Raw genomic sequence first — 26,788 nt, 5'->3', positions numbered from 1 at the left:
TATATATATATATATAAATAGATTAAGTTTTAAAGATTAAGTTTATTTCATATAGTATTATTAATGCAATTAACTTGAAACTTTCTGTACACAGCCAACTTATGGCCATGCTAATTATGATCAACAGCTCATCTCCATTAATTGCTCTTATCAACCATAATAATGCGTTACGGACGCTTCATATTAAATCATATGCATAGGCTACTGGCACACGTTTACCACGTTGCTGATGACTGAAAGCCTGTGTATGGCTATACTGCTGTGATCTGTTTCAGGCTTTCCATATCATAACATTTTAGAAATTAATTCATTGTAATATCTCAGAAATGGCATATTTAACTTTATTAAAAGTATGGCATCTTTTATGTCAAATTAAAATTGGACGTGTTTCCACTCTTTGTAACCACCATTTTTCTGTACACTTTGCATATTACGGTAGTTTGCTCCTCATCTGATTTTCTGTAACCAAACTAGCAAATTGTGGAGGCAAGTTAGCTCCTCGCGTAACAACAAGCTCCTCCTCATGGTGCGTTCACACCAGACGCGAATGAAGCGTTAAGCGCGAGTGATTTACATGTTAAGTCAATGCAAAGACGCGAATAGACATCCTGCCGCGCAATTCGCGCGAATGACGCAGCGCGAATTGAGCGTTTAGAGCGAAATTCTATACATATGCTCTCTGTGGCAGTCATACATGTGCGCCTGGCAGAAGCCCTGCCCATGACGCGAATTCGCGTCTGTTGTGCAGTGAATTTCACGCGCGAATGAAGCGCGTAAACCCAAAATGTTCACGCGTCCAACTACGCGCGAATAGCGCGATTTATTCGCGCAAGTCGCGTCCGGTGTGAACGCACTGTCAGCCTCACGTCCGCCTTCCGCCATGCGTGTTTTCACTCCGCACGTGAACAGTAAATCGGGCGCGCACAAAACTACGTCATCAACTAGACTTATCGTTATTATCGTGAGGAGACAAATTTTTATCGTGAGGAGAATTTTCAACGGTATATCGCAAACGATAAGATATCGCCCATCCCTATTTAAGAGATTTTTTTCCTTTTGCCCAGATTCAAGGCGGTTTGAAAATCTGTGTGCTCTGTTTTGAACATGTACAATTGGTGTCTCATCTGATCTGATCTGATTTCATTCATTCAGAAAGGCACTCTTGGAGCGAGAGAGAGGATGTCTTGGACCAATTGTGTCTTCAAGAGTTTTTGATAACACGAATGCCATTATTTTGTACCTGAAACGATTAAGCTGATCCTCTACCGAGAATTTGGGAGACTAATTAATAAACGTGCACTTTAATGCAGCTTAGTTTTAAGCGTTTGTATTGGTGTTTCTGGGCTGGAAAATCTGGCTCTGTACTGGTCGCTAAAACCTGCAGGTCTTGAACCAGGAACTGCCGTCGCCAGAGGTCTGGGGGGTGGAGGGCCAAGATAATCTTTTCACCAAGTTTTCAAAACAGTATTTCAGGACTGACTTGGAAAAAAAATAAATCAACCCAGAAAACAAGATTGCTCTCATTATTTTGAACAAAGCTGTCTGCAAGGAACCGGCTGATGCCGTGCATGTTCAGTTAATGGACATCCCGTTTCTGTGGCATGGCACAGCAGCTTAAGCTACTTAATTTTTTTCTCTGTCAACTTAAAATTTTATTCTATCTCTATAAAATATGTTGGTTTATTATTGTGAGGTTTATTCTGATTATAAATCTGCTTGTGATTTGAATCAATAAAAAAAATCAAAGACTAACAATGCTGTGGCCAGGTTATGTGATTTTATTGAACCCCCTTACACACTTTTATCAGTTTGAAAAAGTTGACAGCTTTGTTGATGGATGGAAAAACTTTTTTGTGAATTTTGAGAGACTCTATTTCAGCAAGTTTGTACTTATTTGAAAATGGAAGAAGCCATTTGAGGCAAATGTTTAATGCCATTTGATCACTGATCTAAGCGCAGGGCTTATCAGCAAGTTTTTAGTTGTATGTAGGCTTTCTGTGGCTCTTCCTCATTCCGTTTTTGCTGAAGTCATCCAGAGGATGGTTGGAAAAAGAGAGCGAGGAATGTGCTGATATGTGTACCAGATGTTACCCAGTTGTATGATTGGTGTAAACAGCATAACATCCGGCACGTTTTCTTATCACCCCCTATTTTAATATTTTCACTCCTCCCTTCCACTCTATTAGAAACTCGATCTACTTATCTGTCCCATTCTCACTCTCTTGGGAAGGGTCTGAAAGGACATGAGGCATTTCTTGCCTCACCCTTTCTGAGATCACCTTACACAACCAAAACAGCCACTTTTCTTCTAGAGGATAGGAGACTTGTTTCAATTTTTATGCTTTTGAAACTTGCAAGGAGAGGGGAAATCTTAGGTGGTGTGTTCACAATAACAGGGTCAAGTACCAGATTTGTCTTGAATTTGTGTGTTATGTGTTTAAAGCAGTATAGCACTTTTAGGTGACAAATATGTAAGTGTTTTGTTTCTATTCTAATTCTGTATTTTTGTCACCCAGAACTGTTGCTTTCTAAGAGCTTTAAAAGTAGTTTTGCTTGGTAAGCAGTAAAGCAGCTGTTTTTCTGTTGAGCCATATTCCCATGCTTGCCCGCACATGTCTTGGACAGTAAGTGTGTTCAAAACATGTACAAACAACACACTTCCATGACGTTGATGTATGTTTTGGAGCCCTTAGTAAGGCAGGGACCCTCCTTTGTCTTTCTTCATCTCCCTAGAGGGTTTTCAGATAGCAGTAGGCTATATTCATTTGTAGACATGATGCTATAGAGAATACTTTGTGCCTTTTTTTTGTATTTACTAAACACTCATCCCATTGTCCATACGTCTCCTGTTTTCTACCTGGCTCTTTTCCCAGAAACACCATAGAAACCTTGAGTATCCATATCACATGACATCATTTTGAGACATTTAAGGTATTCCTGGTATTTGGCCTTTCACATTTTCACTTGGGTCCTAACGTTCATAAATGCCCCCAAATTCTCATTAAGACCTAACATCACAAACAAGAAAACCTAATGGATAAGATTCAGGGAACTGCATTAGTTTTCTGTCACTTAAGATCTATATTTGTGTTCATTTGCAAGCTTTCACTGTAGGGAACCATGTTTTAATGTGTTTTTAATTAATAGAACTGGAAAAAACAAACAGCAAAAAAATAGCAGCACGTCGTTGACATGTATTGATTGCCATACACCTTAATGTTTCAACAAAGCAACCGTTGTAGCTGTTCAAAAATGTAATGATACCTTGTTTTTTATAATCTGCAACAGAAAACACTTAAGTGCCAGCTCAGGAGCTGGAGAGCTGGAGAGATGGATAATGTATGAAATGTGTTTCTGGATATTGATCGTGTGGAATGTACTTGGCAAACAAGAGGCTGCAGTCCTACATGAAGAGACGCCATTCATTGTGTTGATGAATACCTAACAGAGATTAGTCTCAGATTACTCATTAATTATGGGCTATTTGACCAGGTATCCAACTATACCTCCCCAAATTGCATTTGGGACCCCAAAACCTTTTGGACTGGGTCTGTTAATTACAGTTGTCAAATGCTGATTTGATTTATTATTTTTTTTTTAACAAAGTCTTTGTGATAAGGCTATTTTGTTATGTTGAGAGAAGTTTTAATAGAATTTGTAAGTAGTGCATTTGTCATTGATTGTATTTATAATCTGATTATCTACCTTATTAGAACACTCTTTCAAAATTAAAACCAAGTGTATTTGAGGTCATTTATGAAACATTTGAGGTTGATCTGTTTTATGAGTTAGGTGTACTGTTTTTGGAGAGTCATATGAAACTGGGTCTCCAAACACTGTCTGACAGCTCGTGGTTTTGTGTGGCTTTGGTACTGCTGATCTCAGCACGCACACAGAGCAACAGTAACTTTGACTGCAGTTGTGTTGGGTCACAGTGATCAGTATGGAGCGAATTTTGTGCCAATATCCATCAAACAAATCCAGTGTTTTGCAAAAAAAACACAATCTGCTTTGCAAAGAATAACTCAACTTTCAAACAAATGCAAAGTGATTTTCAAATACAAAACTCTATTTGAGAGAAAATGCAGCGGTATGGACAAATATATGTATTGTGTGTTACAACTTAGACTCATTTGCCTTTTTATGAGGAAACTTGGCTTGATTTTCTCACAAATGCGTGCGGGCAGATTTTCTCACAAATGCGTGCGGGCAGATTTTCTCTCATGTGCAATTGAGCAACTTTCTTTTCCAAAACAGCAGATGGTGCTGTCGGTCAATTTACGCTAGTCTCCCGAGACCTGAAACGCCTCTTTACCTTTTCAGACCAATATGAGTGGGGAACAGATGAGTTTCTGTCTTACTATCGCTATAATTTAGATGTTTTCACAAAGCAATCCTACTACAGAGTCAGTGAAATTCACAAGTGCTGTAAAGTTGTTAACATGATTGATTAGTTCAAAAATCAGGAGTGACATGGCTAAACATTTAACAGTTTCCCTCAGGCAAATGCAATATTGGGCCAGAAGAATGTTTTCTTCTCTTGTTTTTCTCGTGGGATTTTACTGAGACCTAGATGAGTTAACTGAGGTCAGGCAAATATTGTTTTAATGAAATACGTGGACCTTTTGAATTTCTGGAATGCTTTGAGCAAGTTTTGCTGTCAGTTCTTTTAAAGACCCCTTGATGTTTTGATGCAAGTTTACAAGGGTGGGACATATTGAAGAGCAGGGCTCGACAGTGCGAGCATTTCACTCGCATTTGCGACTAAAAATAGTGCGAACTGGAAAATGTATTTAGGAGCACAAGTGCGAATACAAAACAGCCTAACTTATACAGTAGCCTATAACAAACGTATTAATTTATTCCATTTATGGAAAAATTGCGATGCAGTCTCATATGATTACAGAACTTTAAAAAGGCAACGGTTTAATTTAAATGAGCACAGATGAGAAGAAAAGCGGAGCGAGTTAAAGTGAAGACGCGCTGAATGACGCACATTCACCACTAGAGGGCGCTGCCGCTGCCGTTACCCCGGTAACCCAGTATCAGCTGCGCTACTTTCCTAAAACTGTGTAAATAATGTTTCACACTCAGTCATTTAGATATTTATATTCGCTTTAGTCTTCACAATAGCATCAAATAATTCTTACTTAAAGACTTAATGAGCTATTTATTTTCAAACATTGTTTCTAAGCTAAACCATGGCCCATCCACTGATCTATAATAGAGAACAGTGGGCCTATCTATATATCAACGACTGATTCGTTATTATTGTTCAGTAACACAAGTTCCATTAGTTAATATGAAAAAAACAATGACTGCATTTATTAATAATGCTATCTTAATTTCAACTTTTAATAATACATTATAAAATCAAAAGTTGTCTTAATATAATTCAATGGAGCTAACATTAATAAAAAATACAACTATGTTAGTTAATCAACATTAACAAAGAATATTAACTACTGCAACAATTAGCTATTGCACATTTTTAGTTAATGTTAACCTGCTTTAACTAATGTTAACAAATGGGACCTTACTTATATTGTTCTTTCGTTCATTTGAACAATCTTTTGCACTCTAATCTTGAAACACTTGTTTACTTTATATTTTTATGTATTTTTTATAAAAGTCTTTTAGTAAATTATCTTTAATAAAGTTATTTAACCTGTTAGGAGGACAACACTTTTTTTCACTTAGAAATTATATATTGTGATTTAAAAACAAAAACATATATCGTGACAAAAGTTTCAATGATTATTGTGAAAATTTTATACCGACACAGTTTAATAGGATTAGAACTAATAATTAGCCTATTTAATAGTGTCTGAAGTAAAATTATTTAAAAACCTTGTGTACTTTCTGTATTCTGATAAATTTAATAATTGTGCTTGTAAATGTCTCTTTGTATCCCCTTATTAAGCTAAAACACCTCATTTGAAAAATTTGCATTGCGCCCCTAAATTTTTTTAATGCGCTCCTAAATTTTTTGACTTAGGAGCACATGTGCTCCTTGGGGAAAAGGTAAGCGTCAAGCCCTGAAGAGATCATTATAGTATTGACAATAGCTAGAGTTACATCATAGACATGCATGTTGCTTTGATACTTGCTAGTCAGTGGGTGAGAAGTTTTGGACCGCTTCAGAGTTAGTAGACAATAAAATAATGATAAAATTGAACACAATTCAAGTTTTGATTTCATTCTTTAATCAGGAGTTATTTAAGCAAGTTGTAAGTATTATCAAAGGTTCTGGTTTAGTAAGTGCATGTTATTTGTACATGGGTTTATGGATGAATGAAAGGATTGCAGGAACAGCCGTCCATCTCAGTGGTTAAGTCAGTCCATTAGGGGGCTCCAGTGTTATTGTAGGGGAACGAGTTGAAATGTGTTAGAGAAAGTGCTGTCACACTCCTATTTTCCACCACAGACCAGAATCCACAGAAATGGGAGCAGGTGAGGTCACTATAATGTAATGCCAAAAATCCTAAGCATTCCCCATCATGACTGTTATTATTAAAGAGACCATTTCCTTTTCATTTTTTTATTTATTATTTTTAAGCCTCTGAGATATTTCCCTCCCCTCTTTCTCTCATGTTATACACATTTAATCAAACGGGTTAAAGAGTTTTGATCATCTCTTTTTATTCAGCTATTCCATGTTTTCATAATTTTTCTGAATTTTTCAGTATCAACAAGTACACAAACAAATCGGTGGAAATATCAGAGCACATTTTAGAGAGGCTCTCTCCAAAGCTCCATAAAAGTTGAACTTTTAAATAAACGTAAGTTGCAGAGGCTGTTTATTTTGGCCCCATGACATGGGAAGGGATCCCATTTCATTTTGTTTGAAATAACAATTGAAAAAGGGGTGACTGTGTGAGAGCATTATAGTGGGAGTTATTTAGTCTGGAATTCATCCTCATTCATCAGAGCGGTGATAAGACTCTGATCTGGTGGAATAAGATGCCTCTGCTTTGATAGAGACGTTGGACGGCCTGGCGCCGGTCAACAGAGGATGAACTCTGAAGAAGTCATGACTCCCCTGTCTAGAATCCACTGATATATGCTGTGCCACCCACAGCCTCTATCCGTCCCTCCTGACTGAATGACAAATAAGGCATCTGATCTGACTGCATTCAGTCTGGTTTAAAGTTTATCTTGTGCGTTTCACTCATTCTGAGCGCAATGACCAGCTGCATTTGTGTCATAAACTACCTTTTTTTTCTTATTCAGCAAGGACACAATTCAAAACACACAAACTTGTCAAAAGTGACAGTAAAGTTGTTTATAATGAAATAGAAAATATTTCAAATAATTGCTGTTCTTGTGAACTTTCTGTTCATTATCAAGCAGCACAACTGTTTTCAACTTTGAAAATAATAAATGTTTCCTGACTACCAAATCAGTCTATTAAATTGATTTCTGAAGAATCAAGTGACACAGAATAATGGAATACTGATAACTGCTATATATTCAAATAGGAAACAGTTATTTAAAATGGTAATAATATTCCACAGTATTATGTGTTGCTGTATTTTTGATCAAATGAATGCAGCCTTTTTGAGCATGAAAGACTTTTCAAAAACATGTTACATGCATTTTACAATATATAGCGACGATTAGTAGTGAGCTTGCTTTTTAATTAATTAAATCATCTTTCCCTCCGACGTATTTACCTTGAACTCTTGCCAAGTGCTTGCACGTTTCCCAAACACAGACATGGGCATGCTGATGAGATATTAATTTTTCATTCCTCTCTTCTCCGTTGATATTCTCTTTTTTTTTTTTTTTTTTTTTTCTTCCCGGCCTGTCAGTAACACAGATAACACATGACAGTACGTATGTGTAGCTATGCTATCATCATTCACAGCCTTTTTTTTTTTTTTATATATATATTTTTTTAATTTATTTATTTATTTATTTATTTTTTTAATTAATTAATTAAATTTTATATACCCTTTTATTTAACCATACTATGACCGACAAGACCAGGGGACAGAGAAAACAAGAGAGAGCAAAAAAAAAATAAAAAAAAAATAATAATAATTATAAAAAAAAATAATAATAATAATTATAATGATAATAATAAAAATAATAGTAATAATAAAAAAAAGGAATTAGAAAACAAAACAAACAAAAAAAAAATTGTGGATAAAGTCAACAGAGAAGGGGGAGAGAGAGAGAAAAAAAAAAAGAGAATGGGGGATAGAGAGAGAGAGGAGAAAAAAACAAAAACAAAAAAAAACAGACAATTTGCTTCGATACCTGCTGACAAAAAGAGAAAACAACAGAAGACACAACAGAAGACACAACATCAGAGAAACTGCAGCAACAACCAACATCTGTATGAATCACAATAAATTCTAAATGTTAAATGTTATTGAGCAACACGCATAACTAATATTACAAAATAAGTTTTGAAGCAACAGCAGATCAGAACAATGTGTGTCTGTGAGCACCCGTTTTTACACCAATGTGAATGCTTGAGTGTACACCTGTGTGTGTGAGCGCGCTTGTGTTCATAAGGTTCCTCCATGTAAATGTTTAATAGTGTGTGTGTGGGGAACAACAGCCCCATCCCGCAAGGCATGAATCAGGCATGGAAGAGACCTCTGTTGATATTCTCAGTGTTTGCGGAAGAATGAGCACTCTGCTCTCAAACACGACTCGCTTTTCATTTTAATTGAGAAGCTTTTTGACAAATGGACTTGAATATTTGTAAGAGAATTACATACAAGTATTAAGTTGATTAATGATGTCAATGATATCTCTAGATTGTCCCATGTTGGTTATGAGATGTGCTAAGAATTATGCAGTGGGGGTCTGAAGAAGGATGAAATTTGAGGATGACATTGTACAGGTCAGCAGAAATCCGATCTTGGTCTTTACCCAGCTGTCGGAAGCAGAGGAAAATAGCAGGGAAGTGTTCTGACCACTGGGTCAAAGGTCAGATCAGAAGGTTTTGATCAAACAGCTGGACGAGACCCAACTGTGTGTCCGTGTTCCTGTCTGGCCCTGTCTTGTTTGTGCAAAATCTGTATTCTTCTCAGTTTCTCCCACAAAGAGTGAAAAACAATGATAAAGTAATTGAGACAAAGCTATGTGCTCTGCAATATTACAATCAATGCTAAACAAACACCTCTTTCTTTAGTCACCTTTAATCTCTAGTAGGGTCTTCTTTTTATATCAAAATTATAGAATTACCAATGAAAATACCAGTGCGAATTTACAATACTTCATTTTTGATTCCACTAAAGTAATATTACACTTAAATGCAAGTAATATTCAGCTGAATTCACTCCTTTGGTTAATCTAAATTAAAACAATGGCATGCAGCCCTCAGGCGGTTCTCAACTAATCAGCATTGTTTCAAGTTCTTCCAAGTGATTATTTAAGTAAAAAGTTGGTAATAAAAATTAAATGGTCACTTTCTCTTTGTCTGGTCAGGATTATTGTTGAATTATTATTTATTAACTGACAGTAGCTATTGAATTATACATAATATTGCAAGGCCTAATGCACTGACCTGTTATTTTGATCTGAATCTGAAATTCTGAATATTTATTGTATTATTAGTTATTCTTGTATTTATCATATATATATATATATATATATATATATATATATATATATATATATATATATATATATATATATATATATATATATATATATATATATATATATATATATATATATATATATATATATATATAATTTTGCACGCATGTGTGTGTGTGTGTATATAGATAAAATATATATTTATATTAGTTACACTTTTGGGTATTCTTGTATATTCATTCTCTTCTTAATAAGTTTATTATTTTGTTCTGCTTGTTTGCATTCAGTTTAGACATAAGTGTTTAGATGAATACATTGGCAAGACATTTAAACCAGGAAGTGAATGTGACAAGTATTGTGACTTTGACATCTCTAATCACTACTCAAGCATTCTTTCTCCTACTGTAATGACACCATAGGAGTTAACTGGTGGGGCCAGAGCCAACTACTTTATAGTTACAACCGAAGATTAGATAATGTGTGAGAAACGGATACGCCTTATGTCCGTTAACTCCGTTTCGGTGTTGCAATGGCAGCATTACACCTTTTCAATCATAATATTTGGCATGTCAGTGGGCTGAGACTGCCATCAGCCAATAGCTATCTTTGTTTAGCTATAGTGTACATACAAACCCAACATCTTCCGATAGTTCCTCTCTGCTTTACTTTAGCATACTGACACACTTTGCTGAGATCATCAAGATGCCTTTTGGGAGGGTAGCGGCCCTAATTAAAGCATCCATTTAGCCCAGCGCTCGACAACAGACACTGGACTTTAGCACAGTAGCAGACCTTCAAATAGTCTCCAGTTAACTACAGTGTGCACAATAATGACAGGCTAGACCCTTAACTCTCATAATACAACTCAAACACCACTAGACACTTACAAAATATTTCACAAAACAAGTGATTTACATATAATCTGACTGTGTTCATGAATAAGGGCAGTTTAATGAGAGATGAGTGCATAGGAAAAAACTATTTTAAATTTTTTTTTTTGGCATGAAAGGGAGTTTCTGAAGTGAATGTGGGACAGTCTTATATTAGTATTATTTATATAGCTACTATTAAAGTATTGATTTATGTTGAATTTGCTTTTTTATATATTCAAATGTCATTTTATTTAAAAAGTTTTGGTAATTTTATTTGGTAATTGTTTTATTTTTTTTTTTAGGTTTTTATTTCAGTTTAGTTCTAGTAATTTTAGTACTTCAGCTTTAACTTATTATATTTCAGCTTTATGTAAATTAGCAGATTTTTAATTAATTGATTTTTAGATAATTGTATCTGAAGAAAGGTCAAACCAGTTTGCCATGCTCAGCACTAAAAATTTTAATTACATTAAAAAACGTGACCCGAGATGATTTTCTTTTTGCATACTACTTGCATTGGTTGTTTTTTTGTTTTACAAAAAGAGGATATTACACCAGTATTCTCTGCTGCAGGCTTGTGAGATGTTTTTGATGTGGAATTAGTGACTGGATAGGCTGAACTCCAAGAATCCCGTTCTTTCCCTCTCTTACCACCTTCAGCGATCCCACCCTTTACAGCCACTTGAGAGGGTTACGTCTGCCTCCAGAACTTTCTAAATCCAGCGTGACCGCTCTCTGCTCTACTTTGGGGGTGCAATTGTCGTTAGTGCAGCACTAAATCAGACCTGTTGATGTGTGGATGACGTGTCACTGGTCTGAAGGGACGAGAGAGTTTCTGTGTGAGAAGAGAGGAAAACTGACCAAAACGGATGTATGCGATGACCTGATTTTTAGCTGCAGGTGTCCTTACAGGCAGCAACAAAGATGAATCTGTTGAGTGAGCTGTTGTGCAGATATCAGCTTATACCATTAATAATTCGTAGCTGTCAACATATGGCCCTGGGCTAGTGCAGGTTAGTAGTTAAAGCACTGACTCGGTTACTCATTTTATCCAATGAGACACATGCTTGCTCTTTGTCACACTCATAATAACTGCCTGGTATTGCTCATACTCTCTCTGTGTTATCTTCGTATATCTGGACACAATTATCTATAGCTTTCTTCTATGTCTTGATTTATGGCCATGTACGTTTGCTGTTGCCAGGCAAGACTGTGGGTGTGTATGTGTGTGTGATTTGGGATGGGGAATAGGGTTTCATTTTTTACAAGGTGTTGACATGAATTATAACACATAGAGACACCCAGACTGCCCGGCAGCCAAGATTCAACCTAGAAACATTGTCCAACCAGTGAGATTATCACTTCATACCTTGCTGGTCTTATTAATCTGTTTGTGTTGAAAACAAGTAGAGTGTGTGTTAAAATCTGCACTAGAAAAACGACACACCCTATTACTCAACTTTATTAAACCAACCTGTTTGCACCTGTCCCTTGTATGCAAATGGGTTTTGTTCATGCATGACATAAACACACACACTCATGATTCATCAACTGTACCCAGAGGTTAAGATTTTTAATTTGAATCAGTTAATGTAATGATGATGATTTTATTTTTTTTTTAGAATAAAAGTACACTGATCTTTGCCTATGTAATGAACACTAAAGTTCTACAATACTGAGTGTTTGATGTATCCTTAAAATATATTATTCCAACAAAAATTCTGTCCTCACACTCATGTAGTTTTAAACCTGTATGACTTTCATAAAATATTCAGGGAAATATTATTTAAATATATATTTTTGGTTATAAAATGAAACAAAACATTTTTCAAAATATTATCTTTTGTGTTCCACAGAGATAGTCGTACAGGTTTAGATTGACATGAGGGCGAGTATATAATGACAGAATTGGGGTGAACTATCCTTTAATCATTTTGCAAAGTTGTTGAGATTAAACCTGTCGTGACGTCTGAGGAGTATTAATATTAGAGCTACAGCAGAAGGCATTATTATCATTTAAAGGTAATTTCGACATTACAGTACTTTCACTTTCATTAAGGCCCACCTCTAACTTTTTCAAGAAGTACACACTTCTCTTGATTTACTGGAATAGTCAAACCCATTCATTTGAAAGGGTTGTCCACATACTTACAACCGTCTATGTGTATAATAGTGTTAACAAGCCAGTCAAAATATTGGCCACACCTATTCATTCTTTATAATTACTTTTTTTCTTCTTCATTTTACAACAATAGCAAGTTCATTGAAACTATGAAATGACACAAATTGACATATAGGAATTATGAAGTGACAGTTGAACTCTACTGAACTCTTAAAGTGTAGCTTTAAAGTTGTCACCCTTTGCATTGATTGCAGCTCTGCACACTGAATTTCCATGTGCTGCATCCTGGGATGACTTTTAAAAACAATACTAAAGTGGTTCTCATATGTGTTGGCCTCCTCCTTTTGGCTCTTCCGTCACTTTTTTGGTAAAACTCCTCCTCAGTTTTGCTAAGGAGTCTCTTTGTCTGCAAAACTAATTTCAGGGTTTGAACCGTGAATCTTTATTAATACAGTGTCAATCACGTGTGCCCAAACAAACAGACACATAGTGTATTTTTCTTGCCCTTTAATATGGAACTGAATTGCAGTTGTGAGGCATTTAGCCTATTCACCCAGTGTCCTCTGCAAAAGACAAAACAAAACCGAAATAGTCCACAGATCCACACACTGTGTGCTTTATTTAAGGTACTAGACCCTATATGCATCCATTTCAGTGTCATTGTTTCTATGGGACCGAGCAGGATTTGAGAGTCGATACCCTTCCCATTGCCCCCCATATGACATGCTATACATGTGGGTATTCTCACATGTATTCTGCTGTATCGCTGGGGGTAGAGGGGCGTATTAAGGGGTAACCGAACTCCCCCACTGGCGCTGGTGTGAAAATCTAATGCGTCCCTGCAGCCTTTTGATCCACTTTAAAGTCTCTCACCTACCAAATTAAAAGCTGACGTCTTGCTTTTAGAAATAGATCGTTTGCGTAGTGTTTGTCTTGCAGATACAGAGATGGCATGGGGCAATTGTAAACAGGGGTTCAGGCTCCATATGCCAGGCAGCTGATTGTAAAAAGCCGACACCTAATCCTGCTACCGTGTGCTTCATCTGTCGGCTCAGACCCCCCTGAGTGAGGCTGGAAGCGTCTCCTCAGACCGCCAGATGATGACCTGGTCTGGACCAGAGACTTTAATCTCCTAGATTAATGGTTGTAGCTTTATGTGCGGCCGTGGCTGCGGAGGGGGGTACAGTATGTGCCTGCAGCGCTGAGGTTCCTCTCATTTGGCTGGCCTTGTTGCTCACGGGTGTCACCGTAACGGTTACTCATGGACTAGATATGCTAGGATGGTTTATTATTAGTAGTTCTACCCCAATCAGTCATTGGAGGAAGGTCTGAGGGGCAAAAATAAAGAGGTAACCACCCTGAGCTTGTCTGCGTGCTGTTTACAGGGATATTTTAGACCTGGAAGAGCTCACATATTTACCGCCAGAGGTGGAACGTCCTTGCCATTTGACATAGAGGAGCAAAGCAGATACAGACAGAAGGAGAAGCGAAGAGAACGGAAAGCAAGATAGAGGCTGTACGGATAGGAGGACGGTCTGACAGAGAGGGGAAGAGACAGAGACTCAGCCCCGGAGGAGGAGCTGCTGTACCGGGGCTGGTCCCTGTGCTACAGCGGCTCACTCTGTGTGTTTGTGCCGTTTCTCGTGCCGTGATGAAGTCTCGTGGAGAGGCTGTGGGCTGGAGAGAAGTTCGAGGACTCTGCCGAGGTTTCTGGTCCACCTGCGAGGCACAGGCTGCCTGTTGGAGAGGGGGAATCATCTGAAGACCACAAACACACACACTCGCTGGCTGAGTGTTAATTTTTTCAGACAGAACTTTTTCTTATTTTTGTACTACTCCAGACCACGGCAAAAAGACCACCAAGATGAGTCGATGGCTCAAATGCACCTCCATGTACTTTGTAGGTATCAAGATTCTCCAGTGGTACTTTTCCCTTAAACTTTGCTGTTCTTTCAGTTCTTTTTTTCCTTATGTATGCAAAAGCTGGAAGGAGAGAGGCTGATATTTAATTGAATGTGTGTGTGTGTGTGTGTTTTAAACTGCTCCAGTGTAGGAGAATGACTTATAGCTTTCTCCATAAATTCAAAGAATTCAGGAATCCTGCAGGATTCTTCTGGAGTGTGAACTGTTGAAGATCTTTGGAGCTTAGACTTCTTTTGAAAAGCTTATGTGAACTTGTATGGTCATGTCAGACTTGAAGCATCTTTTGTTAATGCAAAAGCTTTTTAATAGTAATGTGTATTAAGACTAATCTAAATTATTTATTTCCTCAGGTGTTACTTTGGTTCATAAGTTTTCTTTTTAGTGTCCTGGGTGATTTAATTTATTATTGCATACATTTAAAGTGAAAAGTTTTTTTTTTTTTTTTTTTTTTTTTTCCCAATTTATGTAAGAAATGCTGTCATACTTTTTATTTAATGAAGACTTCAAGCCTTGCGTTTCCTGTTGTGCTTTTGAATATTTGAATACATGGTGCACTGGAGTTGTTAACATTCCTTCATTCAGCTAATTACTCTTGTGATCACCACCCTGATCATTAGGGGAGTCATGAACAATAGGTGTCACCTCAGCAGCTTTATTGAACATGACACCGCTGTCTTTGAGTACATGCTGAGATTACGAGTGTTCTGATGTGTCTCTCTGTCTCTCTCTATCTTTTAGAACACAGACTGGAATAAGTATGATGACAGGCTGATGAAGGCAGTGGAGAGGAGGGAGGTGGATAAGGTCTCAGCAGTGCTTGGCAAGAAGGGCATCATTCCCACCAAACTTGACGTAGAGGGCCGCTCTGCGTAAGTATTCCTGTCACTAAGGATGGGTCACCGTGGTTGACTAGTCATCCAACAACTGATTAAGCTATTAGTAAGGTCAACTGGTTTATCTAGATCTTTTTATCTAGATTTGTTTGTTTAGTAAAGCGTGTCAAGTTAAACAGTCCTGTATTTCAAAACTTGTTTCCAGAATCCTGCTTTCTCATCCTCTTCTTTGCGTGTGGTCTAACGGTTTAATTTAAGAACATGTCCCTAAGAAACATGGCCTCTCTTGATGGGATTAACCCCAAACCAGTCTAATTATACAGGGTATCCTTAAGACCAGTAAATCGACTAGGCAGCATACCAATTAATCTGTTTTGAAAATATGTAGTTTAGTCTTTTAAGATTTTTCTTGGGATTCATGCTTTATCATAACTGTAAACTCTGCTTTCAATATAGTACACAGATTTATCATGCATCAGACTGACTGTCACTTCATTAGCCCTTTTTTTAAATTAGAGGAGTCCTGTTTATATATTTATGTACAGTGCCCTCCAAAAGTATTGGAACAGTAAAGACAAAATTGCTCTGTTGGCTGTGGAGTCAAGACATTTACAAATATGATTAAAAGATGAATATGAGACACAACTACAGAATGTCACATTTTATTATTGGGTGATTCAACACACAGATGCTTTACCAGCTAAGAAGTTCAGCACTTTTAGAGTTTCATCCCTCTCTCTGATGTGAGCATAAGTATTAGAACAGTTGCCTCACAGGTCTTTCTAAGTGATCAGCTGTTTCCTGTTGCATTAATTCTTCAGATATTAAAAGCAGGGAATGTTTCATATCAGTTATATCCATTACTTCTGCATTCTGAATCTTGCATTCGATGATGACGCACACAAACCAGGATGAAGATGAAGGAGCTGACTGAGATAAAAGTAAGCAATTTGGATGCTAAAAGAAAAGAGGAAGTCAATTAGAGCTATAGCAAAAACAAAGGGCATGGAGAAATCAAGAGTTTGGAAACCACCAGCGACACCAGCAACTAGAGCCCTGCACGGGCCTCAAATTTAGGCCCTAGCCCGGCCCTGGCCCGAGACGCTCAGGCCCTAGCCCGGTCCACGTCCGACAGCTTATCAGAATTACCGGCCTGAGTCTGACCCGAGCCCATCTTTTTTTCCCCTTCCCCTAAAAGAGTTTATACTACTGTTTCGGCTATTAAAATAGTTCAGTTTTGTGTGTAATTGCAAAATTATTATATTTCGTTTAGTTTTTTCATTAAGTTAATTTAGAAAAACGTTTGGAGCATTTTTGTTCGTTAAATAGCCTATAAGTTTGTTTTTTTTAAAGTAACGACCAAGCGGCCAGGGGCATGAGCTGATCATAGCCTATCTTTTGATCAATTTAGCCTTCTCATATCATCATGACTTGCCTAAAATAAAATCTATAGATATACTAAAACAGTTCAAGTATATAACAATGTTTAAACGTTAAACCTGCGCTATAATAATAATGTGCGCAGCGCGCTCTGCAGGACATGGAGACACCAGCGCAAACACTTGCATTGTTTTCAGTGGAAACAAATTAAAATAGCCTACGCCGTCTTTTTTTTTTTTTTGATAAAGGTAAGAGTAATACATCATTCGGACCTGTAAAGGGTCTACTTGTATTTGTGTGCACTCACAATACCAACAAAAGGTAGTTCTTTTATAAAACAAAGAAAACAAACATGATGCTCTTTCTGCCGTCTTTAACAGGAGCGCGTCACAAAAATGAACCGAAGCTGAGCGAATACATGCCTCACAGACATGATAAATATATCTATAGAAAGATTTTAATTATTACTTAACGAAATAACAAAATCGAAAACAAAAACTCTTTTATTATAATTTTAATCATAATCAATAAAGATTAATTTCTCTCTAAAGGCGCTTCTAATGAGGAGACGGCGAGTCAGGATCAGCAACTTCATCCTTGCGACACAGACTCAGAAAACATTAGTTTATTAGTAAATAATTCAAATATCCCCTTACTATTTCCCGCAGACACATTCATGGTTATGTTTGCTGGGGTTTTGCAGCCTATTGCCTGCATTTGAACGCAGAAGTATTCAGCTGTGCTGAAGTCACTTGCGCACCTGCTGCTGCTGCGGGAAACTAAACACCATCTAGCTGCTCTCAGTCGCGGCAGCACGGTCTCGTGTTGTTTCCACCAGCGCGGCAATTTTTTTCATCACTAATCAATGGATGTCTACAATATAAAAATAAGGAGAAACCCAAAACAACCCCGAGGCCCGGCCCGCGTCTGAACTATGACGTGAAAATTGGCCTGAAGCCCGGCCCTAGAGGCGTAAAAAAGTCGGGGCCCGTCGGGCCCGGGGCGAAATGCAGGACTCTACCAGCAACCAACAATGACCTGATCGGCTGAGAAAACAACAGTAGTTGATGACCGACAAATCATAAAAGCTGTGAAAATGAACCCTAAAAGACGTGTCTGTAAAATCACCAACAACTTCCAGAAAGCTGGGGTGATGCTCTGACAATCTACTGTCCTCAGGAGACTTTGACACAGAATTACAGATGCTACACAGCAAGATGTAAACCTCTGACCAGCACCAAAAATATAAAGGCAAGATTAGAGTTTGCAAAAAAGCACAAAGGTAAGCCAGAAGAGTCTTGGAACTGTGTTTATGGACAGATGAGACAAAGATTAACCTTTATCTAAGTGATGGGAAAGCAAAAGTGTGGAGAAAAAAGGGAACTGCAAATAATCCTAAGCATACAGCCTCATCTGTAAAGCATGGTGGAGGTGGTGTCATGGCATGGGCATGCATGGCTGTCTCTGGAACAGGCCCTCTCATCTTTACTGATGACTTAATGTATGATGACAGTAGCAGAATGAGTTTGGAAGGGTACAAAACCATCTTGCCTACCAATATTCAAGAAAATGGCACCAGATTCATTGGGAAGTGCTTCATATTGCATCAGAACAATGACCCAAAACACCCTGCCAGTTCAGTCAAGGAATTTATAAGGGCAAAGAAATGGAAAGTCTTAGATTGCCCAAGTCAATCTCCAGATTTAAATCTGATTGAACATGAATTTCTCCAGCTGGAGAGGAGAGTAAAGGCAGAAACTCCCCAAAACAAGCAACAGTTGGAATTGGCTGCATTAAAGGCTGGGAAAAGTATTTTAAAGGATGAGACCAAGAGTCTGGTGATGTCTATGGGTCACAGACTCACTGCTGTGATTGTGCGCAAGGGATCTGCAACTAAATAATAGCTTTTATATCTGCCTTATGTTCAACTGTCCCAATACTTATGCTCACATCAATGAGTGGGATGAACTCTAAAAGTGCTGTTCTTTTTATTTGGTAAAACATGTATGTGTTGAAACGGCTAATAATAAAATGTGACATTCTATAGTTTTGTCTCATATTCATCTTTTAATCATATTTGCAAATGTTTTGACTCCACAGCCAACAGAGCAATTTTGTCTTTACTGTTCCAATACTTATGGAGGGGACTGTATGTATTTATAGTTTCACTGATAGGCCCTTTGTTTTTGTCCAATCTGGACTGAAGCATTTTGTGCCTGATCAAGAATTTGAGTAAAAATCAGAAAACATGTTGTGGTTAGAGATGCTTGACCCGGCACAGACCAGAAGAGTCCAGAACAGCCTGGGTCTCCTGGGCCGGAAGCAGGTCTTTAGTGAATAAATCTATGCTTGTGTACACTGACTAAATTTAGGATCTAGAATTTTTTTATTTCCTAAACTTGTCATGTTAACTGTTTACTTAATCTTCTTCTGTAAATTCCAAGTCCAGAGAGTTTTAGATGATTTTTTTTATTTTTTTTGGGGGGGGGGATAAATGCAAGAAAAGTATTTGGGGCCAAAGGTGAATCGTTGAACCCCATTATTCAATATCACTGAGTGATGTTCCACATTATTACATGGCCACACAGTAGACTTCAACATTGGTGGGTCAACTGTGTCTTTTCCTGTTTTAGAAAGCCTAGTTGGCCTCCCATCAATCCCTGATGTTTTTACTGCCTTGACAGGGTCTATGTAGGGCATATACAGACACATTTCAGCTTGATTTAACCACAGCTTTGTTTCATTCCCTCATTTAAAGCCATAAGGTTCCCCTTTGGGTATTTTTGTCATAGTGTGAGATTCTTCTTGCCCTTTTGGGTGGAGAAGAGTTTGACTTGTAATAAGGTGCTAGAATTTCTCAGGACTAAATCAAGAGCATCGGTCACCGTCGCAGTCGCCGGGTCGGTGTTATAGTGTAACAGAGCTCAATTAATAAACACCAGCCTACTATTTGAAACATGCTTGTTGACGTCAGTCTGCCATAATGGCTGCCAAATGACCTGAACATGGGGATATGCAGCCTTTTTGTGCATAGTCGAGTGGAATACACAGGTCAAATGTTGACTTTCGATTTGTGGAAATCCTCTGTTCATATATAGAAGGACCCCACATGCAGACTGCATTTCCAGCCTGTTATTTCCCTTACAGAATAGCTCACAGGGAAGGCAGACCACAGGGCTTGTAGGGTGTAATCCAGTAGTTCTGGTGGGTAAATTGGTAACCTGCATTAGGACAGCATTTTTGCCTTGTGGGCAGATGGAAATGAGCAGATTTCTGTGTGTTTCTATCTTTAAATAAGAGTATGGAATGAAATACACCTGCTTGATGCAGCTTGCTAATAGATGGTTAGCTCACAGGAAACATAGACCAAGCCTTCCTGCTGTGGCAGTAACCTTTTGTTTCTTTAACACACCCAGTTTTGAAAATAGATGTATACACAGTTTGTAATTAACACTTTGCAAATCCCTTCCCACTTTGCAAATTTGCAAATATTTTGTAAATTGCCTACTGCAAATATATCAAAACTTATTTTTTGATTAGTAATATGCATTGCTAAGAACTCCATTTGGACAACTTTTAAAGGCGATTTTCTCTTTTTTTTTTTTTTTTTTTTTGCACCCTCAGATTCCAGATTTTCAAATAGTTGTATCTCAGCCAAATATCGTCCTATCATAACAAACCATACATCAATGGAAAGCTTATTTATTCTGCTTGTATTGTATAAATTAGGGATGCTCCGATCAGGATTTTTGCAGCTGATACGGAGTACCGATTTCTTGTCATGGTGATCGGCCGATTCTGATGCTTCAAGCTTTATATAACATGTAATAAAATTTAAATTATTCCTTATACAGTGAACATTTTAATATTCCTTTAAAATGGTGTTTATGCATAACATTATGTATATCAGTATACTTAATAGAAGACAAATAAGTGCAAGCAAAATGTGTCTGATGCAACCCAAGGCAGAGATGGGCACTGGGAGTTAGTGACTCGGACTCGAGTCACATATAGCCTTCAGACTTGACCTGAAATGACCCCAGACTTTACTCGACTCAAGGAAAAGGACTTGTGAATATTTTAAAAGCAACTCAAGTCTTTTATCCTTAAATACTTCTAAAAGTCCATCCAGACCGCGAGCCATTACAGCAGCACAATTTTAAGTGAGCAGCATGTCAAAACAGCGGAGCGGATCATATAACAAGCGCTCATGGTCGTTTATGGTAAATCTTTCAGCGTTATATCCTCGTATTTTTATCTAAAGCTAAACGCTCTTTATTCAAGCCCTTTCAGCTCCGTGCGCTTTCTCTCTCTGTCTGGACGCGCGCCGGCACCAAGTTCAAGAGCTGCCGCGGTTATTTTAACAACAGAAACACAGTGAGAGGCAAAATAGATTACTTTCACTAAAATACAGCAAAAAAAAAACCAACAAAACAATGCTGCAAATATAGTTATTTTTAGATCTATTTATCTATCTATAACCTTCGACTCAAACCAGATATAACAAGACGTTTCTGGTCTTGCCTTCATTTAGCATTATTAATCTGTATCTTAAGAACATTTATATCTAATCTATATATCTATATGCATATAAAATTGTTGTTAGATGGCTAGGTTGGAATTTAAACTTTGAAACTGTTATCTTTCTTTTCTGCTCAAGATGAGACTGTTTTGATTTATCCAGTGTTAGAGAGAGGACAAAATAAACAAACATTTAAACTCCAATATGGAGAAGTCTGATGTAACTCATAAGGTTTAATGCTGTCTAATATAAGACTGAAGAGGAAAAGGAAATTGAAACATTTAAACTACTGAAAGAACAAAACGGAGTAGTTTGATCACGGTTATCCACGGGCCCTGCGGATAATCCGCGGGTCAGGTAATTAAAAAAAGCATTCAGATTATTTGCAGGTGGATAAAATAAATCATAAATGATGCAATATTAACTACATTTTTTTATTTATTTTTTTAAACGCATTTTTTCATTAGGCAGACGGTTTCATTTGTGTGTGTGTGTGTGTGTGTGTGTGTGTTAACCTGACCGGTGTTACGGTTTAACTGGTTTCCGTGTTATCTGGTGACCAACTGCCTGGTTCAGGTCCTTCGCTCCAGATGTGATGGGCCAACCGCAGCAGATTCGCCGATTCTGAAAGCACAAACTGACGTGATATTAAGCTGTCTAATAATATGTTCTTGTAATGATTACAAATTAGTGCTATGATCGTCCACAAGTTCTGAATTATGGAACAACAAAAAAAAAAAAAGTCTGTTTGGCATGGGTTTCGAACACGCCCAAAAACAGTTGCGCTGGGAGATGCCAGTAATGAACGCACTGAGCTGCATTGATTCAATCGCGGATTTTTGGATTCAAATAGGATTTTACTCTCGGTGTAACATTATGCAGCATGGCTGAATCCAGGAAATGTGCCTGTGTTAACTTGTGACCTGTTTGCTAGCCAAAATCTAGTTTTACGGTCACAGTAAGTTAATGTCATTCTCCAGCCAAAGCACTTCTAATGCTGCTGAATGATTATGATTTGATCATACGGTCAGAAAAATTGCACATCGTCACAACAAATCCCATTAATGTAAACACTGTTATTGCATAACACCCCAAAGTTTAAGTCTAGTTCTATGTTGCGATCCATTGGATCATTGGCAAAACACATTCTTACACTGGCAGGCTGCCCACATACACTTCTTGTTTTACAATGTAAAAAAAAAACACCCCAAAAAACCCTATAACATCTGCTAACTATCCAAGACAACCTTTAAAGTGTAACTACTAGTACTAGTAAAACACTACTAGTAATAATCAGGATTTCGAAATGGACAAATATCTGATGGGGCATTTTCCCCATGCATCCTCTTAGCTACAATGTTTAAATAGGGAAAGGACAAATTTACAAACTCTTTCAATCAGTGCTCCACAAGTTCTTTCACAATCCCTTTTATTGCCAGATACAATGGGTTTACATGTACAAGGAATTTGTCTTTGTGTACTGGACAAATACAACAAGGAAATTAAATTATATAAATAAATGGACGTTAATCCTGCTACAAAAGACAGTGTACACAGACGTGGTTCATTCCACTGGTTAATACATAAAAATACATTTTTGCCTTGCTTAGTTGGGGACACTTTACTGATTGCACACTATTGGAAGAGAGCTGAAGTAGATGACGACGATAACATCACTAAATCATCAATGAACTGACTTTAGCTGGAAAATGACTGTTGTTGTCCTCTATTTTCCTGTTGACACTGTAAATACTGCTTTGACACAATCAGCATTGTATAAAGCGCTATATAAATAAAGGTGAAAAACAATTCAAATTATACCTTTATAGCACTTTTCACAGCTTTACAATACACACACACACACACACTACACACAAGCAGGACGAAGGAAGTTCATTTTAGAGGCTGAACACACACAGACAGAACAATATTCTTTTTAAGTTACTTAAAGGTCTCTTGCAGCAGCAGCAAAATATTAATTCAGAATGAGCCTTGCGTTCAGTAAAGTATTGAAATTCCTAACGCATTGCACACTTATCGGATACTCGGATGCATTGAAATGGCTTTTGCTGAACTGCAGAGACTCTGGTGACAGACTAGTACAGCATCCAAAACTCTTGTTTTGAATTCAGACTGGCCCCCCCATCCCACCTCTCTAGCACCTCTAAAAATACATAATGTATCTTGAAGCCGCAGATATGTGAGTCAGCCAAGGAGTTGGAGCCAAGCTTGAATGACATGTCTGGGTCTTCATGACCATCTGAGCCCTTCAGTCTCCTCTAATGAGGGTCACTTACCATTCTAACAGTCAACTTCTTTCCATATACCTAATAAAATGTTGTTGCTTTGTGCCATTTTTAGTTATGAAATCCTATTTGAAGGAACCTACGAAGCAATGAGCTGTGTCTCCCTTTTGGCTTCCCTGGAAATTGTTCACTTAAATGTAGATAAAATTTGAAAACGTCATATAGTAGTGGAACAATGTTGTTTTGATGACTTGGAAAAGTAGTATAATGCAACTAATGTTGTATGATTTTTCATAAAAATACATTTTCAGAAAGTGATATACACTAGGGATTGTGATGAACCGCTACATCGCTGAAACGGTACTGCTAACACATAAGAAATATTCTCTGTCCTTAATTCTAATGATAACACATTGCCACCCATTCATTTCTCCATGGGTTATTGTTTGGGACAGTGTGTGGAGTTATCCACAATTTCACCCGTCAATCTTCAGGTCAAAGGCCTAAAATAACACTTTCCACACACTAGGGATGGCTCGATACCATAATTTTGGCTTCGGTACGATACCAGAATGTAGTACCTCGGTATCGATACTAAATCGATACCATAGGTGACAAATAACCAGCCTCAAAAGATAAGTGAATTAAAAAATATATATTATTAATAATAATAAAAACAGATTCATATGTTAATACCTTTGTATCAAACTGTAACAAAAAACCTAAAGGGAACATAGGTTACATTTTGATGTTGGAGAAAAAAATAAATAGGCTAACTGAAGTAATAAGATGAAAATATATTCAAATCTTATCTTTTCAGTGCAAACACATAGTGCAAACTAAATGTCTCCTAAAAAAAAATACCTACCGGAAACATAGGTTTCATTTTGAAGAAGTTTGAAGAAAAAAAATAGCACTGAAGTTGAGCAATTGATGCAACAAATGTTGCTTTATTGTAAAGTGTTATTCTAACAGTCAAAGTAATATTCAAAATCATGTTATTATTTCTCTCTCTCAGATTGTTTTCAGATTTCAGACTCAACCAAAGAAAAAGCATTAAATATAAATCTCACTCTCTCACTTGCTTCATATTAGTGGTCGGCAGCGCGTCAGAAACATTCCCTAAATATCATTGATCTTAAAATTAATATAGCAAATCTCTTGCTCGATTCATATCCAATTAAAATTTTATTGTATGAAATGCAAGTGCATGTATTACGTGACCAAAACTTCATTGATTCTAGCGTGTCTCACACGCACATTTGCGCTTACTGTATTACATCTGAATGTGCGTTGATCAGATGTAAATAAAAGGTCAAATCAAATCTGAATTTATGAATGATGCACTCACCTGTCGATCTCTTAATTCTTTAAAAAGATCAGGATGAGCAAGCGACAAATGCTTAAAAACATTTGTGTTCCTGTGGCAACATGATTTAGGCCTATAGCAACGCTTGCATACAGGTCAGTTCCTTCACCTTTGTCATCAGTTTTTTTTATCCAAAGTAATGCCATATTTCACTTCTACTGTTCTCTTTATTTATTAATTTCGGGTGCGCTGAGTTTCATCTGTTTGATCCATCGCGTTGTTCTGTTGTCACATTTACCGGTTGCGCAGCAATTTGGGAAGCACTGCCACCTACAGGTGCATTTTGCAACAGCAGCGTATGAAATACCGAATTGAGCAAACTTATGATATCGTACCGTTTGAAATATAATATATACCGGTATTTTTCCAGTATCGGTATACCGCGCATCCCTACCACACACAGGTGAAAATCTGCATGTTTCTCTTTACAGCATGTCTCCGAGACATTCTCGCCTCTTTAAACTGAGCTCAAAGTGCTGATTTTGATCAATTCTGCATATTGCATATGAAGTAAGAAGTGAATGTGAATTCATTAAATATGGACATTATCTTGGCCAGCATTTTGATAATGGAAGTATGTTTATATGAGGTATGTATGAATAAAAAGTAGGGTTATGTAATGTAAAGTGAGGAGTTTTGCATGCAGATACGTTTGAGAGAGAGTTGATTTTCTCTTGATGGTAGTCCTTTCCTCCTCTAGAATGCTGATGATGGTGGTAAAAGCAGGCATCAATTTTCAGCATGCACTTGCCACAAGTTTAACCCTTTCTCTTGTTTCTGTTCTTTCTCTCTCTTTCTCTTCAGGTTCCATCTTGCTGCCTCCAGAGGACATCTCGACTGCCTGAGTCTCATTCTTAATCACAGTGTGGATATCACAGCCACGGATGCCACAGGTGAGGATTTTGCTCTAGATGGGCGAGTTTGAATACCAGGGAACACACATAATAATAAAATATATCACATAAATGAACTTATTCCTTAAATGTACTTTAGTGGACAGCAAAAGTCTCTGTCCGGTTTCCTAAAGAGATAATGTACAAAATGGTCATTACTCGCTGTCACTCTGTCAATTTCCAAACCAATAATTTCCAAATTGAGGAACAGACATGTCTCCGAATTCTTTGAAAATATCATCATTTGTATTTCGAAAGCAAACAAAAGTCTTATGAGTTTGGAATGACATAAGGGTGAGTATAATTGATGACAGAATTTTTATTTTGGGTGAACTAATCTTGGTTGAACATGTCTTTAAATGCAAATGATATAGCCACACATTTTTCACCAGAGAGTGAGGTTACTCTGGAAAACCTTTATAGACATTAGCCATAAAGACGTCACTATCAAATGATATGTATAGAAGAACTGTTTAATGGAAAATGGGAGTGGATGTGGAACATTTTTGTTAGACACCCGCTGTTGACATAGTCCGCTAGTAGAGACCGGGTTAGGATTGGTTCATCTAAAACACTTTTGTTATCTAATGGCTCCTATTGATTTGTGGTTTTGTTCCTGTAGGAAAAAATGCCTTACACCTGGCAGCCAGAAATGCCCATTCACTATGTGTGCAGAAACTACTCCAGGTAAAGCTGCTTTTCGTAATCAATGCAGTTGTAAGGAATGGCTAGAAACTCAATGTATTTTTGTACTCTTTTCTTTTAAAGCCAGACAATTTCTGCTCTATTGTATCCTCTTTCTGATGTGAAGGAAATGTGAATCATATTTTTGAAGAGTAGATATGAGGTTTTCAGAAGATTGTGATGAGATGAACTTCAGAAAGGATTATTTACAGCCTTTATTGTAGGGCTGTGCCAATTCAATCTTGTATCAATGTGCCCAGGTTTTCTCCTTATATTGTGTCGATACTTCACTATTTTTCTAATTATATTTATATGATTTATGACTTGTATCATTCCCTGAAGTTCAATTAGGCTCTTTCTGAACAGCATTTTTAAGCACAGTC

General features: G+C 37.3%; 1 protein-coding gene across 2 annotated transcripts in view; it reads left to right on the top strand.

Moving 5' to 3' along the window:
- The window catches only part of LOC306885419 (uveal autoantigen with coiled-coil domains and ankyrin repeats protein-like), a 46,036-nt gene that overhangs the window by 3,952 nt on the left and 15,296 nt on the right, over positions 1–26,788 (top strand). The window contains exons 1-4 of one of the 2 annotated variants that reach the window (XM_079441913.1): positions 13,930–14,455; positions 15,217–15,347; positions 25,633–25,721; positions 26,344–26,408. In XM_079441913.1, the coding sequence (XP_079298039.1) occupies positions 14,420–14,455; positions 15,217–15,347; positions 25,633–25,721; positions 26,344–26,408 (321 nt within the window). In that variant the 5' untranslated portion in view covers positions 13,930–14,419. Of the gene's footprint in view, positions 1–13,929; positions 14,456–15,216; positions 15,348–25,632; positions 25,722–26,343; positions 26,409–26,788 lie in introns of those variants that run through there. The other variant, XM_079441912.1, reaches the window with a different exon arrangement.

This window comes from Barbus barbus (genome assembly GCF_936440315.1).
Source record: "Barbus barbus genome assembly, chromosome: 2".
Lineage (NCBI taxonomy): Eukaryota > Metazoa > Chordata > Actinopteri > Cypriniformes > Cyprinidae > Barbus > Barbus barbus.
Note: the sequence above shows the minus strand (reverse complement) of the source record. Positions and strands in the feature narration are given on the sequence as shown.